Genomic DNA, 12,054 nt, shown 5'->3' on the forward strand with positions numbered 1-12,054 from the left:
CCATTGAGAAAGGGACTATCAGATCCTGTAGTTCTGCCAGACCAGGGGCCAATACTGGTTCCGCAGAGATCAAAAAGGGACAAGAGGATTAATTTATAAAATAAACACGCACATAGCGGAGAAAGCCAAAGGGGAAGAAGGGTGTGTGTGTGTCGGGGGGAATGGGGGAGGTGGTAGTGGGTGGGAGGGTACTGTTTGGGAAGCTGTCAGAACTTGCTCATTAACCTGAAGTAAACTTTGCTGACAGTCTGTTTCCAATGCTATAAAAGGGGCCGTTCCAAGTCAGTTCGGAGTCGACACAGAGTCTACAGATCGGGTAAGCCAACAAACCCACAGAAGCTTGAGGAAGAAAGGAGCAAACCAGGGAAACGGAGCTTGAGAGACTAATTGCCATTTTAAACAGGCTCTGAGTAAATTAATGGTTACTCAGCGCTAACTAGTGTGCGTGGGATTAAAGGCGCCTCTTTCGGAAATTGCCCTAATTTGCCCTTTTCTCTCTCCACAGTCAGTTCGCAGACAGGAACCATGAAGATTTTGGTTGCAGTTCTTGCTTTGGTGCTAATCGCAGGTAAGTGGCCGTGATTTAATCCCCGGTGGTTTATGTCTCAATCAAATCCTCGAGGTGTATCTCCGCGGGCAGATTTATTCAGAATTATTGTGGAATCAAAGGACGGAATGCAAGATTTTTAAAAAGCAAGAATTCGGGACAATTTCCCTGCCCATTCGCTGCGTGTTAGCGACATCGTAAACACAGCGGGACGATCTCCCCCCTCCCGCTGCATGTTAGCGACATCGTAAACACAGCGGGACGATCTCCCCCCTCCTGCTGCGTGTTAGCGACATCGTAAACACAGCGGGACGATCTCCCCCCTCCCGCTGCGTGTTAGCGACATCGTAAACACAGCGGGACGATCTCCCCCCTCCCGCTGCGTGTTAGCGACATCGTAAACACAACGGGACGATCTCCCCCCTCCCGCTGCGTGTTAGCGACATCGTAAACACAGCGGGACGATCTCCCCCCTCCCGCTGCGTGTTAGCGACATCGTAAACACAGCGGGACGATCTCCCCCTCTCGCTGCGTGTGAGGGAGGGAGGTCCATTGGCCTTCCCTGTCTCCCCAAGTAAGCGGGACTTCCGTATTACTTGCGACGGAGTTATGTCGGAGCGGCGAGGGAGGCGTGCGAGGAAATTCCTGGCCATGGCCCCGATCCTGGTGGATCGAGCGTCTTAACAGTGAGAGAAACGGTGAGACGAGACCGTTAGTTTATGCTCTGTGCGCTCAGTTTCGATGGGGTCAAAGATCAGGCGGCTTTTATAAAAGGCGGGCGATCGGCTCCCCCCAGGATTAGCACTCCCCCACCAAGTGAAGGCCAAAATGTACCTCCCCTCTTCCTAGTGTGTGTACACGAGCAGCTAGAACCTGGCCAATACTTAACTCTCATTTATCAAGGTTAGAACAACAATTTGCATTTATATAGGGCCTTTAACGTAGTAAAACGTCCCCAAGGCGCTTCACAGGAGCGATTATCAGAGAAAATTTAACACCGAGCCGCGTAAGGAGATATTAGGACAGGCGACCAAAAGCTTGGTCAAAGAGGGAGGTTTTAAGGAGCGTCTTAAAGGAGGAGAGAGAGAGGCGGAGAGGTTTAGGGAGGGAATTCCAGAGCTTAGGGCCCAGGCAGCTGAAGGCACGGCCGCCAATGGTGGGAGCGATGGAAATCGTGGGGGATGCGCAAGAGGCCAGAATTGGAGGAGCGCAGAGATCTCGGAGGGTTGTAGGAGGTTACAGAGATAGGGAGGGGGGGTGCTAAACAGGGCTCAGCTCACCGCGAATAGAACTGACCTCGTTTAATCACGGATTAAATGGCGAAGGTGGCAGAGATGAGAACTTTGGATTTGAAAATGTGTGACCCGCCCTGAGATACGTCCCATTGCCTGGGCCTCTTCGCCTCACAATCGTTCACTTTCCCTTTTATCTCTCTGAATCTGCAGAAGCCCGGGCTCCAGGAGATGTAGATCGTCTGCGGTGCAAACATCTGCTCAGGATGCTATCAGCGCAGAGATAGCACAAAGGGAGGGTGGAATGTTAAAGCTGACTCATTTCACGGCCCTCCCCCCACCCCGGCCCCGATCTCAACATCTTCCTTCAGGGAGCACATCAGTTGTGATTCATTATTTCGCAAACCAGCGTCCGATCTTTCTGTCTGCTGCCCCCCCTCCCGTATCCCAACTCGCACCGAGTCCCGTTCACCCATCACCCCTCCCTGTGCTCGCTGACCCACATCGGCTCCCGGTCCGGAAACGCCTCGATTTTAAAATTCTCATCCTCGTGTTCAAATCCCTCCATGGCCCTCGCCCCCCCTTCCCTATCTCTGTAACCTCCTCCAGCCCCCTACAAACCCTCCGAGATCTCTGCGCTCCTCCAATTCCGGCCTCTCGCGCATCCCCCGATTTCCATCGCTCCACCATTGGCGGCCGTGCCTTCAGCTGCCTGGGCCCCGAGCTCTGGAATTCCCTCCCTAAACCTCTCCGCCTCTCTCTCTCTCCTCCTTTAAGACGCTCCTTAAAACCCACTTCATTGGCCAAGCCTTTGGTCACCTGTCCTAATATCTCCTTATGTGGCTCGGTGTTAAATTCTGTCTGATTTACGCTCCTGTGAAGCTCCTCGGGACGTTTTACTACGTTAAAGGCGCGATATAAATGCAGGTTATTGTAGTTGTTGTTGATATATTAAAAAACCCATTCCATCCACCCGGGCCCCGGGCCCTGGGCTAACCCACTCCCACCATCGTCCACCCGGGCCCCGGGCACTGGGCTAACCCACTCCCACCATCGTCCACCCGGGCCCCGGGCCCTGGGCTAACCCACTCCCACCATCGTCCACCCGGGCCCCGGGCACTGGGCTAACCCACTCCCACCATCGTCCACCCGGGCCCCGGGCACTGGGCTAACCCACTCCCACCATCGTCCACCCGGGCCCCGGGCACTGGGCTAACCCACTCCCACCATCGTCCACCCGGGCCCCGGGCACTGGGCTAACCCACTCCCACCATCGTCCACCCGGGCCCCGGGCCCTGGGCTAACCCACTCCCACCATCGTCCACCCGGGCCCCGGGCACTGGGCTAACCCACTCCCACCATCGTCCACCCGGGCCCCGGGCACTGGGCTAACCCACTCCCACCATCGTCCACCCGGGCCCCGGGCACTGGGCTAACCCACTCCCACCATCGTCCACCCGGGCCCCGGGCCCTGGGCTAACCCACTCCCACCATCGTCCACCCGGGCCCCGGGCCCTGGGCTAACCCACTCCCACCATCGTCCACCCGGGCCCCGGGCACTGGGCTAACCCACTCCCACCATCGTCCACCCGGGCCCCGGGCCCTGGGCTAACCCACTCCCACCATCGTCCACCCGGGCCCCGGGCACTGGGCTAACCCACTCCCACCATCGTCCACCCGGGCCCCGGGCACTGGGCTAACCCACTCCCACCATCGTCCACCCGGGCCCCGGGCACTGGGCTAACCCACTCCCACCATCGTCCACCCGGGCCCCGGGCACTGGGCTAACCCACTCCCACCATCGTCCACCCGGGCCCCGGGCCCTGGGCTAACCCACTCCCACCATCGTCCACCCGGGCCCCGGGCACTGGGCTAACCCACTCCCACCATCGTCCACCCGGGCCCCGGGCACTGGGCTAACCCACTCCCACCATCGTCCACCCGGGCCCCGGGCACTGGGCTAACCCACTCCCACCATCGTCCACCCGGGCCCCGGGCACTGGGCTAACCCACTCCCACCATCGTCCACCCGGGCCCCGGGCACTGGGCTAACCCACTCCCTCTTCCCTTTAACACAAAGCTCTCCTGCCTGGCTGTTAATGCAACGTAACTCTCTCTCCCTCACCCCACTCCCTCCCCACTCCCCTCACCCCACTCCCTCCCCACTCCCCTCACCCCACTCCCTCCCCACTCCCTCCCCACTCCCCTCTCCCCACTCCCTCCCCACTCCCTCACCCCACTCCCCTCACCCCACTCCCTCCCCACTCCCTCCCCACTCCCCTCACCCCACTCCCTCCCCACTCCCTCCCCACTCCCCTCACCCCACTCCCTCCCCACTCCCCTCACCCCACTCCCTCCCCACTCCCTCACCCCACTCCCTCCCCACTCCCTCACCCCACTCCCTCCCCACTCCCCTCACCCCACTCCCTCCCCACTCCCTCCCCACTCCCCTCACCCTCACCCCACTCCCTCCCCACTCCCCTCACCCCACTCCCTCCCCACTCCCCTCCCCACTCCCCTCACCCCACTCCCTCCCCACTCCCCTCACCCCACTCCCTCCCCACTCCCTCCCCACTCCCCTCACCCCACTCCCTCCCCACTCCCCTCACCCCACTCCCCTCACCCCACTCCCCTCCCCCCACTCCCCTCCCCCCACTCCCCTCACCCCACTCCCCTCACCCCACTCCCCTCACCCCACTCCCTCCCCACTCCCCTCACCCCACTCCCTCCCCACTCCCTCCCCACTCCCTCCCCACTCCCCTCACCCCACTCCCCTCACCCCACTCCCTCCCCACTCCCTCCCCACTCCCCTCACCCCACTCCCTCCCCACTCCCTCCCCACTCCCCTCACCCCACTCCCCTCACCCCACTCCCTCCCCACTCCCTCCCCACTCCCCTCCCCCCACTCCCCTCCCCCCACTCCCCTCACCCCACTCCCCTCACCCCACTCCCCTCACCCCACTCCCCTCACCCCACTCCCCTCACCCCACTCCCCTCACCCCACTCCCCTCACCCCACTCCCTCCCCACTCCCCTCACCCCATTCCCCTCCCCACTCCCCTCACCCCACTCCCCTCCCCACTCCCCTCCCCACTCCCCTCACCCCACTCCCACCCCACTCCCTCACCCCACTCCGCTCACCCCACTCCCCTCACCCCACTCCCCTCCCCACTCCCTCACCCCACTCCCTCACCCCACTCCCTCACCCCACTCCCCTCCCCACTCCCCTCCCCACTCCCTCACCCCACTCCCTCACCCCACTCCCCTCCCCGCTCCCCTCACCCCACTCCCTCACCCCACTCCCTCACCCCACTCCCTCACCCCACTCCCTCACCCTCTCTCCCTCACCCTCTCTCCCTCACCCTCTCTCCCTCACCCTCTCACCCTCACCCTCTCTCCCTCACCCCACTCCCTCACCCCACTCCCTCACCCCACTCCCCTCCCCACTCCCCTCCCCACTCCCTCACCCCACTCCCTCACCCCACTCCCCTCCCCGCTCCCCTCACCCCACTCCCTCACCCCACTTCCTCACCCCACTCCCTCCCCACTCCCCTCACCCCACTCCACTCACCCCACTCCCCTCACCCCACTCCCTCCCCACTCCCCTCACCCCACTCCCCTCCCCACTCCCCTCCCCACTCCCCTCACCCCACTCCCTCCCCACTCCCCTCACCCCACTCCACTCACCCCACTCCCCTCACCCCACTCCCTCCCCACTCCACTCACCCCACTCCACTCACCCCACTCCCCTCCCCACTCCCCTCACCCCACTCCCTCCCCACTCCCCTCCCCACTCCCTTACCCCGCTCCCCTCCCCACTCCCCGCACCCCACTCCCCTCACCCCACTCCCCACTCCCCTCCCCACTCCCTCCTCACTCCCTCACTCCACTCCCTCCCCACTCCCTCACTCCATTCACCTCCCCATTCCCCACACCACTCCCTCACCTCACTCCCCTCCCCCACTCCCCTCCCCCACTCCCCTCCCCCACTCCCCTCCCCCACTCCCTCACCCCGCTCCCCTCCCCACTCCCTCACCCCATTCCCCTTCCCCCTTCCTCAACCCCCACTCCCCTCACTCCACCTCCATCACTCCACCTCCCTCACACCCACTCTTCCCACTCCCCCTCACTCCCCCTCCCTCACCCCCACTCCCCCCTCACTCCCCCTCCCTTACTCCCCTCCCTCCCCCCCAACTCCCCCTCCCTCACCCCCACTTCCCACTCCCCCCTGACCCCCACTCCCCCGTCATTCCCTCCCCACTCCTCCTCACTGCCACTCACCTCCTCACTCCCCTCCCCACTCCCCTCCTCACTCCCTCACCCCCTCACTCCCCTTCCCACTCTCCTCCTCACTCCCTTCCCCACTTCCCTCCCCACTCCCCCCTTTCCCCCCTCCCACTCCCCTCCCCACTCTCTTCCCTACTCCCCTCCTCCACTCGTGCACCTCACTCCACTCCCTCCACTCTCATACCCCACTCCCCTCCTCACTCCCCTCCCAACTCCCCCCCTCCACTTGCTCCCCTCACTCCCTCCCCTCCTCCCATTCCCCTCCCCCACTCCCTCACCCCACTCCACTGCCCCAACTCCCCTCCCCCAATTCCCTCCCCATTCCCCTCCCTCCAGTCCCGACAGCACTGACACAGTTCAGTGAGGATCCCACAGATCGGGGTGTGTTAACGGGATGGAGTCTATTTGCTAAAGATCTCCTCCAGTAAGAGCTCAAAGACTCTCTTACCAACCCCTTCCCTGCAACGAGCCTTACGATCGCAAGACAACAAGAGACCATTCAATGGCGGGGAGCGGGTGTCTAACTTAACCTGCGGCCACACGGGGAGATCAACCTTAACGAATTTTCGCGGGCACAAAATCGGGCCCGATTCGAGACGGGCTCCCACTCCACCTCACCCCCCCTCCCCACTAAAGGGGGGGGGCAATCGTCCCGCAAACCACTCGGCTAACGTTCCCGTTTCCAAATCTCCTTCTTTCAGGATCGCAGGGGTCCCTGCTGTTCCGAGGCGAACCTCAGTCGAAATGGGAGGAGGGTATCGAGAATTTCTGGGCCTTTGCCACCCAGGTGTCCCAGGCCACAGAGACAGCGGTGAACGAAATCAAGAGTTCCGAGCTGGACAAGCAATTTCAGTGAGTATCGCGAGCACACGATTAAACAAAAGATTCACAAGGACGATACCAGAACTGAGGAGTTATACTTACCGGGAGAGGCTCAACAGGCTGGGGCTCTTTTCTCTAGAAAAGAGAAGGCTGAGGGGTGACCTGATAGAGGTCTTTAAGATTATGAAAGGGGTTCGATAGGGTAGACGTAGAGAAAATGTTTCCACTTGTGGGGGAGACCAGAACTAGGGGGCCATAAATATAAGATAGTCACTAATAAATCCAATCGGGAATTCAGGAGAAACTTCTTTACCCAGAGAGTGGTGAGAATGTGGAACTCATTCCCACAAGGAGTAGTTGAGGTGAATAGTGTAGATGGATTTAAGGGGAAACATCGAAAATGGGAGCAAGATTAGGCCATTCGGCCCTTCGGGCCTGCTCTGCCTTTCAAAATGATCATGGCCGATCGTCTAACTCAGTACCCTGTTCCCGCTTTTTCTCCATATCCCTTGATCCCTTTAGCATTAAGAAATATATCTATCTCCTTCTTGAATATATCTAATAACTTGGCCTCCACTGCCTTCTGTGGTAGAGAATTCCACAGGTTCACCACCCTCTGAGTTAAGGAATTTCTCCTCATCTCGGTTCTAAATGGCATACCCCGTATCCTGAGACCCCTTGGAAGCCGGATAAACCCATGAGGGAGAAAGGAATGGAAGGATATGGTGATAGGGTGAGATGAAGTAGGGAGGGAGGAGGCTCGTGTGGAGCATAAACACCAGCATGGAGCACCCAAGAAAGACCAAATCAGGGTAACTTCTAAATGGTGAGAAACCAGGAACCGTGGAGGAGCAGAGAGATTTAGGGGTCCAAGTACAGAAATCACTAAAAGCTAGCGGACAGGTACAAGAGATAATTGAAAAGGCCAATGGAATGTTGGCCTTTATCTCAAGTGGGCTGGAATACTAAGTTATGTTAGAGCTGTACAGAGCTCTGGTCACACCCCCTCTGGAGATACTGCGTTCAGTTCTGGGCACCGCATCTCAGGAAGGATATATTGGCTCTTGGAGGGGGTGCAGGGCAGATTCACCAGAACGATACCGGGGCTAAAAGGGTTAAATTACGAGGACAGGTTGCACAGACTGGGCTTGTATTCCCTCGAGTATCGAAGATTAAGGGGTGATCTAATCGAGGGGTTTGAGATGATTGAAGGATTCGATAGGGTCGATAGAGAGAAACTATTTCCTCTGGTGGGGGAGAGTCCAGAACAAGGGGGCAGAACCTTAAAATTAGAGCCGGGCCGTTCAGGGGTGATGTCGGGAAGCACTTCCTCACACAAAGGGGAGTGGGAATCTGGAACTCTCTCCCCCAAAATGGCTGCGGGCGCTGGGGGTCAATTGGAGCTTTCAAAACTGAGCTCGATAGATTTTTGTCGGGTGAGGGTATCGAGGGGGTATGGAACCAAGGCGGGTAGATGGAGTTGAGGTGCAGATCAGCCGTGATCTGATTGAATCGCAGAACAGGCCCGAGGGGCTGAATGGCCTCCCGCTGTCCCTAATGTCGCCATGCTCCGGTAACTCTACTGTGCGTGTACTTAGCCGAGGGCCTGGGATGAGCAGAGCCGCCACAAAAGACGGAACAATGGGGCGTTACTGACATTGTCTGAGAGCCTGGTTCGAATTGTTATCTTGCTTGACTCTTTGTCTCATTGACGATGCTCAAGAGACTTGTTGGTCTGTACTTTTGGAACAATGCAACGTTAAGGGAGCAAAGGTCACTCGAAATCCTCGCTGTGTTACTGGCCCAAGTCCAAAGGTTGCCTCTTTAAATCCGACTTTCGATAAGTAAGCTACATATTGAGGATATGGTGACTGTGGAATTCACTGCCGCATAGATTGGTTGATGCAGATAGCGTGGACACATTTAAAGGGGAGGTTTGATGCACATACAAGGGAGAAGGGAATAGAGGGATACGGAGTGGGCAGGGCAGGAAGAGGCGATTAGGGAGGGAGGAGGCTCGTGAGGAGTATAAACACCGGCATGGACCAGTTGGGCCGAATGGCCTGTTTTTGTGCTGTATCTCCCACCCTCCTCAAACTTCAGCACATCCAAAACTCTGCTCCCCCCGTATCCTAACTCGCACCGAGTCCCGTTCACCCATCGCCCCCCCTGTGCTCGCTGACCTACATTGGCTCCCGGTCCGGGAACGCCTCGATTTTAAAATTCTCATCCTCGTTTTCAAATCCCTCCATGCCCTCCTCGTTCCCCCCCCCTCCCTATCTCTGTAACCTCCTCCAGCCCCCACGACCCTCCGAGATCTCTGCGCTCCTCCAATTCCGGCCCCGATTTCCATCGCTCCACCATTGGCGGCCGTGCCTTCAGCTGCCTGGGCCCTAAGCTCTGGAATTCCCTCCCTAAACCTCTCCGCCTCTCTCTCTCCTCCTTTAAGACGCTCCTTAAAACCTACCTCTTTGACCAAGCTTTTGGTCGCCTGTCCTAATATCTCCTTACGTGGCTCGGTGTCAAATTTTGATTGATAATCGCTCCTGCGAAGCGCCTTGGGATGTTTTACTGCGTTAAAGGCTCAGTGTAGCCGCGTGTTAGTGTTGCTAACCCTGTCCCCCTTCTCTCCGCAGAAGCCTGATCTCAGACAGCATGGCCGAGCTGAATGTCTCTTTGAATGCCCTGCGTACCAATCTGGGCCCCTATGCTGAAAAGCTCAACACCGATCTCTCGCACCTTCAGGAGCGTCTCCAGCATGACATGGTGTCAGTGCGCTCCATGCTGCTGCTGTACAACGAAGAGGCCCAGTTGATCGCCAACCAGAAGGCAGGGGAGCTCCGACAGAGCTTGAACCTGTACCTGAGGAAGTACCGCAAGAGGCTGAACAGGGATAGTGAGGAGATCAGGAAGAAGTTCCAGGTCTACAGCCAGGACCTGAAGACCAAGGGCAACCAAACCCTGGACGACCTCCGGGAGATGTTGGAGCCTCACACCAAGGCCATGGGCGAGAAGCTCCAGGAACGTTTCGGCAACATCCAGCAGGTTCTCTCCCAGCACGCGGAGGAGGTGAGGTCCAAAGCGGAGATCCTGCAGGGGCAGGTCTCCGAGAACGCAGAGCAGCTCCGTGACCTCTTGAGGCAGAGAATGGAGGAGATCCGCGATTGGTTTGAAGCCGGTGCCCAGAAAGTCACTCAGCAGTTCACCGACCTCTTTGATTCCCTCAGGGAGCAGGATCTCGGCAATCACGGCACCTGACGTGGGCCTGGCGGGCGGTCCCTCCTCAACTCGTAAACGTTAACCTCTCTTTTTCTCTTACAGCCGCTGACCGACGCTCCCCAGCATTCCCTGCTTCTCTTTCATTGGGGGTCACACTCTGCAGTTTATGTCCTCGACAACCATTGTTCTCGATAAGTTGTGCGCGGTCTAACCCTCCCTGTTAAAACACACTCGTTTCTGCTCCTCAATGTTAAGGGTGCACTGAGTCATCAAAGTACGAGGGTTAAGGGTTAATCTTAGAGTATTTTGACTTCAGGTTTCAGCTAATCCATTATATGATCGTTCTGCTTTAAAATAAATACAGATACAAGCTTTACTACGGACAGTATTAAACTTCTGGTGACGGAGGGAAGACTCCCTACGCTCCCTGCGTGTTAGCGACATCGTAAACACAACGGGAAGATTTCCCCCCCCGCTCGCTGCGCGTTGGCGACATCGTAAACACAACGGGAAGATTTCCCCCCCCGCTCGCTGCGCGTTGGCGACATCGTAAACCCCCATTTCTCTTTTGAATGCATTTACGATGTCGTAGCGAAGAGGGAAACGTACCTGATAAGAGCCGGCAATCGGCGGGAAATCTTTTGCCAATATTATCAACGCTAAAACTAAACAGGAAACGGGAATGATTGCAAGACGCTCAGATTCCAAAAGCCCTCACTGTAAAATCGAGTTGACGGACTGGGATCAAATGATCTGTTTTAACCTCTCTCCATTTATCGACTCTCTAAAACTCGGAGTTACGTCGCGCGTAACTGCTGCTCTCCCTGGGATCTTGGGATCTCGACACTGTTCATGTTCACACACTGTGATTCAATAAAGAAATTGTCTCCAAATGCTCCTTGTCGCCTCATGTTGTTTGGTGAACGCACATTCTGAGTCAAACCCCCGTCCCGAGACTCAACCCTGGGTCAGGGTTGAAAGGTTACGTGGGCCTCTGAGGCCTTTGCTTGCTGCCCAACTAGGAGAACGGACTCAGGAAGTGAAAACCGTGCAACGAGACACCATCTCAACTCCTCTTCCCCAGTTGAGCAGCTCAAGAATCTCAGGTGCGAGACTTGAGTCAGGACCTGCCCTGGGGCAGAACACAATGGACGGATAAAGAAACACTTGGGCCTTTCATGTCCCCAGGATGTCCCAAAGCGCTTCACGGCCAATGAAGTACTTTTTGAAGCGTAATGTAGGAGACGCGGCAACCAGTTTGCGCACAGCAAGATCCCACAATCAGCAATGACCCAGATCATCTGTTTTTTTAGTGATGTTGGTTGAGGTATAAATATTGGGCCCCAGGGAGAACTCTTCGAAATAATGGCCGTGGGATCTTTTACGTCAACCTGAGAGGGGCAGACGGGGGGCCTCGGGGGACAGACTAAAAACCCAGGCCAATTTGGGGGAAAACAAACAATTTGGGGATTTCCTCCCCGACTACGGCCCCCCCAAACCCCACCTTAGGCGATGGGGAATTAGTCCAGGAGATCACACTGGCCCTGATTAATGTCACCAGGCACCTACCTCTCCATCCCAGACAGGAACAGGTCCAGCTCTCACTCGGAGGGATTCAGCGAATCGGCGTCCGTCACACCAGCCCGCAGTCTGCCCCAGAGGCCCACACTCGCCTGGGAAAAGAGCCACCTCCCGACATCTAACCTCGATCTGCCTTTAAGTAACTTAAGAGCGTGAGCCCTGGTCTGACCTTCCCACCATGTACTTGCTCACTGTAATCATTCCGCCACTAAGCTGGCCTGTCCCTTTAAGAGTCCGTCACTACGTCTAAATTAAGATGTCGGTCGGGGTTCCAGCTTAAGCTTTCTCTCTCTCACACTCACTCTTTCACACTTACTTTCTCTCACACACTTACTTTCTCTCTCACACACTTTCTCTCTCACACACT

General features: G+C 57.6%; 1 protein-coding gene across 1 annotated transcript; it reads left to right on the top strand.

Annotated features, from left to right (window-relative positions):
- Nucleotides 1–232: 232 nt before the first annotated feature.
- Nucleotides 233–10,999, top strand: apoea (apolipoprotein Ea). The gene is made up of 4 exons (XM_067975279.1): nt 233–316; nt 506–568; nt 6,767–6,917; nt 9,524–10,999. Exons 2-4 carry the CDS (start codon nt 526–528, stop codon nt 10,143–10,145), a joined length of 816 nt encoding a protein of 271 aa, XP_067831380.1. The 5' UTR covers nt 233–316; nt 506–525; the 3' UTR covers nt 10,146–10,999.
- Nucleotides 11,000–12,054: the final 1,055 nt, after the last annotated feature.

The sequence above is a fragment of the Heptranchias perlo genome, chromosome 42 (assembly GCF_035084215.1).
Source record: "Heptranchias perlo isolate sHepPer1 chromosome 42, sHepPer1.hap1, whole genome shotgun sequence".
Taxonomy (NCBI): Eukaryota; Metazoa; Chordata; class Chondrichthyes; order Hexanchiformes; family Hexanchidae; genus Heptranchias; species Heptranchias perlo.